Genomic DNA, 12,364 nt, shown 5'->3' on the forward strand with positions numbered 1-12,364 from the left:
TAGTACCACTTTAGTACTATTTCAAGGATATGATCTGACACATCACTATCATCTCCCTATTAATAATTTGAAGACAGTTAACTATATATTCGGTAGTGACCCTACTGATTCTATTCATTCAGCTTCAGAAATGGTACTAGATCTGGTCCTAGGCTTATTGCATGTGGACTTCCAGTTCAAAGCAAACTTATATCCCAGTTATGTAAACCAATGTAAAAAAGTATGAAATGCCATTGGTGAAACCATGAATATTGCAGTAGGGGGGCCATCATACTATTGAGACAAATAGACACACACTGTAGTAAAAGACAATTGGAGCAGATTTATACTAAATTAAAACTTTATTGACTACTGCTCTCCAGACAACATGATCTGACGGACTATGGCTGCATGCATGACAGTAATTTAACATGGAATGTCAAACAAATTAAAGTACTGTATTATATGAAACCATTAATCTGCGGTGTTGTAAAATGAAACCAAGGTATGTATTTCCTTGGTTGACCTGTGTTGAAATAAGAGGCAATGTGGCTGAAGAAACGGGTAGATTTCTTTAGCATACCTTTCAAATAAATTAGTTAATATTGTATTCTTGAAAAACCCTTTCAGCTTCACTTGCATTCCAAACATAATCTAAGTGCAAACATGGAAAATGCTGAAGCCATCCAGAAAGATTTAACTGTCAAAACTGGATTGGACCGTAATACTATAATTGAGTAAACATGGACATGTAGTTAAATAAAAATACCGGTTACTGCAAAATTAATGTAGGCATATTTTATAATTAATTGAGCTCAAAGCATTTTCTAATTTTCTCACATTAAAGACTAAAGCTTGCTTACAGTACTACAACTTCTATAATTCAAGCATCAATTATTACATATCAGGGAGATCAGCTAGATGACCTAATGGTCTTTTCCATTCCTAATTTCTACAAAGGAAAGTTATTCATGCCAGCAAGAGCATCATTGCTACTTTTTGGATTTGATCCTGCAGTCATTGTTCAGGAAAAACGCCCATTAAGTTTCAGTGGGAATTTTTTCAGAGCAAGATGGCCAGGACCTAGCTCTTTAAAAAAAAAGTGTTATCCATATTTAACAAAATAGTAGTATCCATCAGAAGATACATGAAAAATATGATACGGAACAACAACAAAAAACCCTCTGATGTGCTTTCTTGCACTGCTAGAAATAGATAATGTAAACACCATAGTGGCCCATACCTTCACAAGTTTCATGAAAAAATTGGAAAACTGTAAGTGTGTCCTCTGTGTATGTTTCTCAATGTATGCTTGCAAGTGTACACCATATATGTGTGTACCAAGCTCTCCCACATACATAATGCAAAGACACCCCAAATACACAATGTGTGATAGAGTTAACCACAAGTGATCTGATTATCTGACTTCAACTCTTAAATCTGCAAGTGGCAGTAAACTGGTTTGTTTGTTTATTTCCTCATGGTACTAAATGCACTGTATGTGAGTAGCAGAATGTGAATATTGCTGTAGGAAGCAGAATGTGGATGATACTATTGGAATATGTATGTGGATATGAAGAACATCCAGTCTACGCACGCAACAAAATCTACCTGTTTGAAGGATTGAGAAGCATCTGACCAAAGGATTTTTGGTGGGCCTGTTTGAAATCTTAGTTGATTGTTTCAAAGAATGTAGATTATCCTTGCATGAGTCTTTTCAAAACACCTAGACAGCCATACCGAGAACTTAACCTACCAAGTGCAAATTTTAATAATGGAATGTTCTTGACCGGGAAATGATCCCAAGACAATCCCGGGTCTTACATTTGTTCAACAGGAAAAAATGTTTTCATCTTCAGGCAGCATTTCATCCCAACAAACATGATACCAACTTGTGTTAGTATAACAGAAGACACTTTAGAAATAAACATGTTATACACACAAACGCATACACACACGCACACACAGATATTTACAGCTGTTTTGGGGGTGGGCGGGAAACAACAAAAAATCCTACCTTAGTATTGGCTACCACTTCTTTACTTTTTTTTTTGTCTTTTTTAAGCATTTAAATTCTTTAAATCAGCTACTTTAAATACTAAGGTACTGTACCACCCCACACCAACCCCACTTCCCCAGAAAACAGCAAGTATTTTGAAAGTTTTTTTTATGTTTGTTAAAATCTCCTGGTTGAGACTTGTTAAGTACCACCTCCACTGGAACAAAATGAATACTGCATGCACCTTCCAATGCATATCATTTCATAGTTGAGAAGTACTGCATCTAAGAAGCTTAGATCTCCAGATCATCAGGTCTAGGCCTGCTACTGGCTCTGCTGCTGGCTCTGCTAGGTGGCCTTTGGTCCATGGTGGTAAGAGGCTGCAGCTCATGCCCAGATGCCAGTTTTTTAGTGTTCTGATGATCATCAGGGAAGTCGAAGGGCTGGGCATGAGAGTTGGAGATGGTGCTGCCAGCCTGTCCCATCCTATTCTGCTCTGCACTGTAATTTGCCCAGTTTTGTTCACTGGCCTGCTTGTTGTAGTTACGACAGGAAGAATTATTCCTTTCTCCAGTAACAAGCTTGTACCCTGGGGGAGACATGGGTGACAAGGGAGCAGTTGGTGAGGAACAGCCATTGAAATATGCATATTTTGGGGATCCACACTCCTTGGAGGGACTCATGGCACTGGTGGGAGAGTAAGGGTCAGGTTTTCCTTTCACACGATCCTTGACGCCCTTGAAGAATACATAGAAAAGCTCAATGATGTTCAAGGCAAGTGATACTAAAGACACTACCAGCATGAAGATAATGAAGATGGTTTTCTCAGTTGGACGGGAAAGGAAGCAGTCTACTCTGTGGGGGCATGGATCTCGCTCACAAGTGTAAATGGCATTCAGGCTAAACCCATAGACATACCATTGTATCAGCAAGAAGGCCACTTCAAAGACAGATTTAAAGAGGATGCTGATGACATAAGTACGGAGCAGTCCCCCACGCATTTTAACTTTGCCATGTTCTTCAATCCCATACTTGAATTTCTTAATTTCTATTTGTTTTAGGTGCATTTCCACATTCCCACCATCATTTTGGACAACCTTAAGCTCTTCTTCTCTCTTGCTTAGTTTCTCTTCTTTCCGCATCACGTAGAATACATGTGCCAGATACAAGAGGGTAGGCACAGACACAAATATTATCTGCAGAACCCAGAAGCGGACATGGGAGATGGGAAAGGACTTGTCATAGCAGACATTTTCACAACCAGGTTGCTGAGTGTTACACCGAAAAGCAGACTGCTCATCTCCCCAGGCAGATTCAACTGCTGTCCCCAGCAACAAGATTCGGAAAATGAAGAGGACAGAGAGCCATACTTTCCCTCCTGCGGTAGAATAGGCTTGAACTTTGTCAAGAAGTTTTCCTAGGGCACTCCAGTCACCCATCTTCACTGGATGCTTGCTAAAAACACACAAACAAACAAGTAATAATTAGACCAGTGTTAAATGAACACATTAGCACAAATTTATAATGCTAATCTTTAGAGTCTCAACTCAATGTTTCATTGTGTATAGGCTGCTATAACATGACATTGCTTTACTTCATGCACGTTAGTCAAGAAACGGATAAGTGGCCAAAGGAGAATTTCATCATAGTAGTTCCACCGTGCAGCTATCAAACATAAATCATTAAAAGTCAATAGGTACAAAATATGGAGCCAGATCCTTTGGTGATGTAAATTTCTCCAGAAATGTAAGTAAAGTTATTGGAATTTATATTCTCTATCTGACCATAAGGTATTTCTCCTCCATTTGTAAGCATCTATTTAAAGTAATCCAGTATAAATTAAATATTGCATTGTTGTTCAGTGCCCAATGGACAATGAGCTTTTTCGTTTTGTTCTAGTTTTCAAGAGTTCTGCCAGACAAAAATTGCAATCAAATTTGGCTTTTATTGGCGTTCTTTTTGGCAATTTCCGTACAGGAGCAAAGCCTGCATGGTCTAGATCAGAACTGAAGTATGGTGGAGAAGTTTGCATTGTCACTGACTGAGTAATCTATGGATATATAGATTTCTAACTGTTGGCCTAACAGTCTGGATTATTTTCAAACACAACACTCATGCTCTAAGGAAAAAAAAAAAGGACAAGTATTACCCCATGTAAAAGGCATAATAATGCAACATTAAAATTCATGTCATAAATATAGACTCTGATTTTCCAAACAATTATAGCCATGTTGCAGGACAGAGGCCATATATAGTATTATCTGGTATATATTTAATAGAAAATAGGAGCAGAAAATAGTAAATGTTTAGAAGGCAGCCAGGCTAAAGTTGCCATATTGGAGTAATGTGTATTTCCTAACTTATCTGTGGCCTCCTTACTTTGCATGGTTGCAGTTTTCTATATATGTGTAGTTTTTCAAGTATAAATACCTAAATTTGGTTTGGACAGAGAAAGGAGGAATAAAGCAACAAGTGAAACAAACCTTGTCCATCTTATAAATAGCTCCTGTAAAGTAAATTTAGTTTGAAGAGTATCTGTCAATTTGATATTAAAGCATGCATTTCTGGAATACATGTTACTTATAGAGCATATCTGGAAATACAGAAAAGATAAATATTTTATTGCATGCCCCGGTCCAGGGGGACTCTGGGCCCACACTCAGGCTTCAACTTGCAATCTTCTGGCTCTGTACCCAGCAGGCAAACTCCTAAGCCAGAGAGCCAGGGCAATTTAACTTACACCTTAATATATAATGAAATATTCAACTGTGCATCCTTGAGCCTTGATAAAGGTAAAAAATACAAGAAGCTTTGGGCCAATTGATGCTTGAATGTGAATATTGCTGTAGGTAGCAATCCTAGTTCTGTCCACGAGCAGAAAGAGGTAGTTAGCTATATTAATCTGAAGGCAAAAGGCAAGGGAGAGGTACACTTTACAGACTAACTGAATTAGGGATGCATAAACTTTTGTGAGCAACAGTTCACTTCACTGATAAATGTTCTTTCATAGCATCTAATGAAGTGAGCTGTCCATGCAAGTTTATGAACAACAGTTAATCCTAGTTCTGGAAGATCTCACAGGAGACATATTAATTACCCAGATCAACCCTAAGACAGACTGGATCTTTACCAACCAATTAATGAATGGGTATTGTACGTAAAATTGTGCATCCAAATGAAATAAGTGTGCAGCCCCCATTTAAAGAGTGAACTGTGTGATACAGTAAGCCGTGCTATGCAGGCTAACTAAACCATTTTCAAATTTGCATAAATTTGTTAACTTCCAACCAGTTTCTTCCCCATGCACTCCTCAGTGAAGACTAGGCACATACCATAATCAAAGGAAAAATACCAACTGGACAAAAAATAGGAAATTTCAGCCCCAGAAGTTCTGGAAAGTTATGAGTCAATGAAAATGAAGGCTGATGTTGGAAATAGTTTTGAAACCTTAACCATAGAAACTGCTGCTAAATGAACGAACTAGCACCTCCTTCTGTTCATTATAGGGAACAGGCCTGGGGTGGAAGAGAAGGCAAACAAGGCCAGTTTTTGGTTGCTGCAAGTTATTGCTCTCTTTTACTCTTGAGCCCTTGAGAATTTCCCCCCGGTTATTCTATCTACTTCATCAAGTTCCACGTAACGTGGAAGTCTGCCTGTGCTAGCTCTGAGACCCTTCCTTTGCTTATCAGTCTTTTACATGGCAATAGTCCCAATAAAAAGTTTGAAGGATCAGTTCTCTTTTGGATCTTTAAAACTAAAAGCCATACCCCAATAAGGGAGATTGTAGGTCATATTCCTCTTTGGCTTTCCATTTAATTTGTTCCAGGAAAAGAATGTTGCCCTTCATGTTTCAGTTTAATAGAAAAGAAATTACATGCATTAATTTAGAAGTCTCTGAAAAACAATTATAGCTCCTGCCGGAAATTTGGGGATCATAAAAGCTGGCAAGTTCTGCTACATGAAGACAAAGTTTCTTTTCAAGCTATGATTTGTTGAAATGGAGATCAGTTTTTTGCACTGCATAATATGTGAAATTCATTTAAAAGGAAAACTCATTTCTGCCTGGCCTATCCATGAAAATAGACAGAAACAGGTGTTTTTCTAAGTAATAGATTCTTGGTGTTATTAGCCAACTTTCTGATGATTTGAAAATACCGAATTAGCAGACTTTCCTCAAGGTCAGTGGATTTCTTTACAGTGTAAATGTTATTTCAGATTGAAAGTATGATTAAAAAACAAGGGAGGTGTTATTTCTAAGCAGTTATATGTTGTTTGCTTTTTAATTATGCTGCACTCTGGGTTATTAATAGGGGATGATATAGTTAAATTTTGACCTAGGTAGTTCCACACCTGCAATGTATTCAGAATTTAGCACCTATTTTTCAATTTGTTTCAGCATGCAGAACTAAGTCCATTATATCCTCTGGCAATATAAACTCCAGGAGGAAGCATTCCTTGCTTGAATTACTCATACATAGTTCTGTAAAGCAAACTTTTTTTAAAGAGATCAGTTATGCACTCACATTTGCCAGTGATAAAAAACCCACATCAATTCATAACATTGTGCTGTTAATCAGATAACCTTGTAGTGGCACAAATATATTATTCTTTTCCTTAAGTAGACTTTATTGTTTTATGAAACTCGGTATTTTAGTTCATTGTAAAATAATTCATTGATTGGATCTAACTCATTTACGCTCAGTGTTTTGAAAGAATGTTTAAATTAACCTATTGCTGCATTTATTTGCTAAATAATAAAAAAGTCTCACTTGTTATGGCTTTAAATGGTAATTTTAATTTTTTCTGCAGTGAACAATTCTAAAACTGAAAGATCTCCTTTTGTCTAATATTTCTTTGTCTTTTAAGATGTAGATTTCTTAGAATAATTCCATTATGAGGAGAATATTAAATCATAACACAAGGATCAATAGATAGGCATGCCCTCAGTAATTGCTCCTATTTTTAAAAATGTAAGTAGCCTCATTTCTTACTGATGACTAGTTTATGTCATTATACGTGGTTTTTGAGGTGCACTAACAGAAAACTTGACCTGTAGAACAGCTTCATAGACAGATTTTTCATAAATACTATTGTGGTTGGGTACAGACAGAAAGAATATGCTGTAGAGAAGAAGGAAAAATGACAGCATTCATCTGCCTGAGTCTTGGATGACCACATATAAAAGAAATTTGATCTATAAGCCACAATTTAGAAATTCTAGAACTGTTTTTTATGGAAGGCATTCATCATGTCATATGGTTCAGATTTTCCAGGAGATATAGTGCAGGCTCAGTACTGTGGTTGAGTGCCCAGGTCTGACTGCAGTGTCAGTAGGTCACATGGTAGTGATCGGAAGAGGCATCAGGGCTGGTGTGTGGTAAGTGTGTGGGTCTGTGCAGCTGAAAGAGCACTTAGGAAGTGGGCCAAGAGCTTTGGTTCACCCATAAATGCCAACAAAAGCCTGTGCTTAAAATGTACCTAGAAATAATTTCCCAAGTGTAGCCAAAGTCTCAGGGAAAGCAGTTGAGGTGCCTAAGACATGGGACTTGAGTGGCTGTGGACCAGGAATGTTAAACATATCAAATCTCACAAATGTCAGTGAAATGTTATTCTTACATTGCCCTGGAAAGGTACAGCCCTTTTGGGACTCTGCAAATGCATTTAGTTGGTAGTAAATTTCCTCCAGAGGACAGGGAGGGGACCCCTGATGGCTGCATTGTGATCAGAATGTAACCCTCACAGCTGCTATTTTTGTTTTCTTTTACAAGTTTATGGTACTCATTGGTGATCATCAACTGATGGACCTTTTTACCACCTCCTCTTCCTCTGACGCATTCTCCCCCTGCCTCATCTAACTCTATGAATCTGTCCAAGACAACCAAATACAAGACCACAAGAGTTTGCTTAAAAATTCCACTTGTGTGTGTCAGGCAGACAGTTGATAAACCTTTTTACTCTTCTGGCCCAAATCATCCATGTTTTAAGTGGATGAATCAATGGAAGTGATGCCTACTTATATTTGTGATGAATTCCAAGTTTATATGTTTCAAAATATAGAAGTCCACAAAATAAAAGCAATAGAAACATGAATCTACCATGCTAAGCTACCACCCTAGACTTATGGAGTAGGCGAGGGAAAGGGGTTAGTAATATTACTTCTTTCACAAGAAACACTAGCTGGGCAGAGACTTCCTGAAATCTACAACAGTATGTTTACATAAACTGACCCTTGTTTAATTTCAGTTTGAGACACAGTTTAGCTTTCAGACTAGTTTTAACTGAGACTTGGGAGACTTTTACACTCGGAGGTGCATATATGTATGTGTTTGTGTGGATGAGCATATTTGCTACAAATCAAATCCATTGTATCCTTCCCTTTCCCCTTTTGAACTCAGCCTGTTGCTCATCATTCTCCCATTGGTATGCCTGTTAGATATCACAGATCAGTGCCACTGTTTAGCTTTGAGGGCTTTTGAGGGAAACACTTCAGTAAACATTTCAAAGTCTGGAGACTTTGTAAATTCTGCAGTGCAGTGTGCTGTCCAGATGTTAAGATGGCAGGGTGAAAGATCCAGGCAAACCCCAGCTCTTCCAACACACACACGCTCACATACACACACAGCCAAATCAAAGCTGCAAGTTGACCTGTGTTGTTGTTTTGTTTGATTTTAATTAAACACACTTACAACAATCTAAGAGAACATTCTTTTAGGAAAATGTTCTGACTTTACAGGGCTATTCTGTTGTATTAGGACAGAAGGAGGAGAAAGGCCAGTTGGGCACAAAACATTTTAGATTACAATCAGATGTGTTACTCCAACAAAGTACACTTGTGATGTGGTTCTCGCTTCCCCTCTCTATCTCCATCCTCAAAGTTTTTCTCTTTGATTACTGGCAAGCACCCAGGCAGCAGTACCAATAAGGAATTAATCACTCCAGTGTCTTCAAACAAAAGTCAGTTGTCTAGAAGATGCTGCTCAGGAATTCCTTTCCAGTGCGATCTTATAGGTTTCAAAGTATAGACAATTTAATTTGTAATATATGCTGTAACTATTCACTGAGAGTCCTCCCTAGAGAACATCTGCTAACATCCACCCACTCAATACCTTCACAGGCAATGCCAGCATGGTGAGACATATGCCTATGTGCTACATGGCTCCTCTACAATCCTTAACTGGAGTTGCTAATACAGAGCAACTATATACAACCTGGCTTAAAAATCCTTAGCACACGTCTGGATTTTATCACATCTATTTTAAAGAAGGAGGCGGGAGTGGGGGGGGAGAGGGGGAGATCAGCGCAGCCACGTGAAAGTCACTGGATTAGTAGCAGCAGTATTTTAACAAAGCACCTAATTAAGAACCATGTTTTGCACAAACTATTAAACATCAATCAAAATTTACATATGAAAGCAAAAAAGTGTATGGGATGGATGGGAAACACTCATGCAAGGGATTTGCTGTTACTAACTTCTAAGGCTTTTTCAGTAGATCAGGAGGATTTCCATACACAGAAGCACACCTCTACTTTTTTCTTAAGCTAATTTTTTAAATAAGATAATTGTATGGTTTTTTTGCTTAAATCAAGCAACCAACCACAGAAACCAACTCTGAAGGTGAAGTATTGCCACAGTTAACCTGCCGTAGAATTAGGTTAAAAAATGATCATTAAAAACATTTAGAAAAATTATTTAAAAGTAGTGTAAATGTAACAAAGCAAAAAACTCACCAGAACTTTTAACTGAGTAACTTTAGAAACACTTAGCACAGTTTTTCCAACTGTGTTTCAAATACTCCAGACATAAGTAAAAGCAGTATAAGGTTCCTGGAAAAAAAGTATACTTTAAAAAAAAAGTTACAACTTTCCAACTTACCCTTGCTGATCAGCAGTGAAGCAGGCGAACAAGTGCCTCTTTGGAGGGTAAATGTAAAATGGAAGAGAAGTTCAGACTCTCAGACTTGTCTATTTAAACTTTAAAAGTCTACTGCTGGTTTGTATTTTTCATCCTTCCTTCCCCACTAATGAAAGAAAAGTGCTGATACCTCGTAAAAAAGTTTTTTCTAACTTGGAACACTGGGAGAGCTTTTAACAAGTTTTCAAGCCACTGACTGAAAGGAGGAGGAGAGAAGGAGGGACAAGCATAGGAGGGACAGCTAAGTGGAACAGGAGAAGAAAAGGGGGAGGAGGAATCACAGAAGAAAACAGTATGGAAAAAAAGGAGACAGAGTACATCAAAGTCTACTGTTGCTGTTATAATGAACAATTGAAAGGCATTGGTTAGGGAACCTGAACATACACTAAGGGCACTTGAGTGATAATTTTTCCAGAAAGAGACTCAGGGTTACCTGAGCAGCTTAGCCCACTGTGTAAAATCAAAGACACTCTTTAGGAATGCAGGCATCAAGAAAAGGGAAAATAGAGAAACCAATGCATAAGCACAGCCAATCTGCCAGAATCTGGTTTGGGAACAGACTACTTTACTCCCGTCATTACCCTGAATGCTGAATGGGACTCATTACATTAGAAGCGGATACACCATGGTTTCCAAAATAAATAAGTCCTCTCGGCTTTTCATTTATTCCTTTAGTTTACTGGCTTTTGTGTCCTTTAGGTGAACACCAGAAGGTAACAGTGTATTTATGTGTGGTAACAGGATGTTTGTTCAGCACAAGCATTTACTTAGAAGATAGCCATCATTATTTTGGGGGGCGGAGGGAAGGCAGGAAGAATCTAAGTAGAGCAGCCAAACTGCATTTCAGGAAACTCTTTGCAGGAAACTTCAGTTAAATGTATAAGACAAAGCAGGGCAATTGATCTAAAATAGTGAGTAGCACTAAGCAGTTACAGGATTTCAATTACAGTATACTTGAAAATTTGACCTAACTGCATAGAAGATAACTTGGCCTTTGCCCCAATCTAACCATGATAAAACTTCCTTTCAGTAATTTTTTCTTGGTAAAACATGGATGATTTTTCTTCTTTTTCCTTTCCAAGCATGAAAGTTCCCCAGAGAAAAAGTCTAACAAGGGTCATAGGAAAGTAAGGCTGAAAAGGACCTTGAAGGTAATCTAGTCCAGCTCTCTGCTCAAGGCAGGCTTATCCATGTCTTAACCATTCCAGCCAAGGGTCAACCTGCTTTTGAAAGTTTCCAAGGATGGAGGTTCCACAGCTTTTCTAGGTAGCCTGTTCCAGCGTCTGACCAATCTCATCATCAGACAGTTCCTCCTAATCTCAAACCTAAACTTTCCCTGTTGCAGCTTGAGGCTGTTGCTCCTAGCCATGTCCCCTACAGCCACAGAGAAAAGCCTATCTCCATCCTCCCTATAATCACCTTTCAGGTATTTGAAGAACTTTATTAAATCCTTCATCAGTTTTCTTTTCTCCAGTCCAGTATACCTTGTTCTTTCAGCCTGTCTTCATAAGTCTTGTCTCCCCTGAGACCCCTGATTATTTCTGTTGCCTTCCACTGGACTTTTTCAAAACTGTCCATATCCTTCTTGAAGCGTGGGACCCAAGACTGGACACAGTACTCCAAGTGAGGCCTCACCAGTGCTGAATAGAGCAAAAGAATCTCTTCCCTTGATTTGCAAGTGACACTCTGAATACAACCTGGTAAACTAGACCATTGTGGACACCACATTTAAGACCTGATTTTTGTAGTTTTCTATGTGTTGTCTTTCAGTGCCCCATTGTCCTGTGCATTGGACATTGCTTAGGATGGCTTAGCAGATGCTCCAGCAGCTCCCAGTGGTTGGACAGCTCCTTGGGACCATTCTACTTTGATGCTCCACAGCTTGGCTTATTGAAGGTCTTATGGGTCCTCGTTCTCAGGAAAGGCTATTTGTAGACTCATGTGTGGTTAGCACCATCCTATCTCGCCTCTGAACCTGTGCATAGAGGAAGAGATTTAAGTACAAGCCATTTAGGGATTTCTCCCAAGAACTGGGTAATATTCCCCTTACCAAGTTCCTTTCAGACCTTTGAATGTTATAGATATTAAGTTATTCTTTCACTTAGTCCTTAACAGTGCCTTTCATCCACAGCTCACAAAGTCCTTCATAGCGGAAGAGAAAGATCATTGTACATATATGGAAACTAAGGCAAAAATACTTGTACAGGGACATGCATCAGATTAGTGGCACAGCTTAGTGGGGAACTCAAGAATTCTGCCTCATGCTTCATTGTCCTCTGCAGCACACTATTATGCCTCCACTTTTTAAAAAAGGTAGTATGCAGGTTACCTATGTACCCCTCAACTATCTTCTTCCTCTAACTAAAGCTTGATACACTTGATTTTTGGGTTGTCTGTTTTCCTCTGATATTTGCTTGTTGTTTTGGACCTTTTAAAGTAATTAACGCAGTCCAATTCACAAGGCAGAAAGAGAC

General features: G+C 38.6%; 1 protein-coding gene across 2 annotated transcripts; it reads right to left on the bottom strand.

Moving 5' to 3' along the window:
• Positions 1–322: 322 nt before the first annotated feature.
• On the bottom strand, positions 323–10,098 carry GJA1 (gap junction protein alpha 1). Of its 2 annotated transcripts, none has more exons than XM_019520030.1 (2): positions 9,852–10,098; positions 323–3,433 (listed from the first exon to the last, which is right to left on the bottom strand). In XM_019520030.1, the coding sequence occupies exon 2, from the start codon at positions 3,415–3,417 to the stop codon at positions 2,272–2,274; it is 1,146 nt and encodes a 381-aa protein (XP_019375575.1). In that variant the 5' UTR covers positions 3,418–3,433; positions 9,852–10,098; the 3' UTR covers positions 323–2,271. The 2 variants fall into 2 exon arrangements, with proteins under 2 accessions (XP_019375575.1, XP_019375576.1); XM_019520031.1 differs by lacking the exon at positions 9,852–10,098 and adding an exon at positions 6,329–6,425.
• Positions 10,099–12,364: the final 2,266 nt, after the last annotated feature.

The sequence above is a fragment of the Gavialis gangeticus genome, unplaced genomic scaffold, assembly GCF_001723915.1.
Source record: "Gavialis gangeticus isolate Ggan-Ray unplaced genomic scaffold, GavGan_comp1, whole genome shotgun sequence".
NCBI lineage: Eukaryota > Metazoa > Chordata > Crocodylia > Gavialidae > Gavialis > Gavialis gangeticus.

Bases quoted from the DNA above. Each gene is read 5' to 3' on its own strand.
- GJA1 (XM_019520030.1), bottom strand. From the start codon at position 3,417: ATGGGTGACTGGAGTGCCCTAGGAAAACTTCTTGACAAAGTTCAAGCC.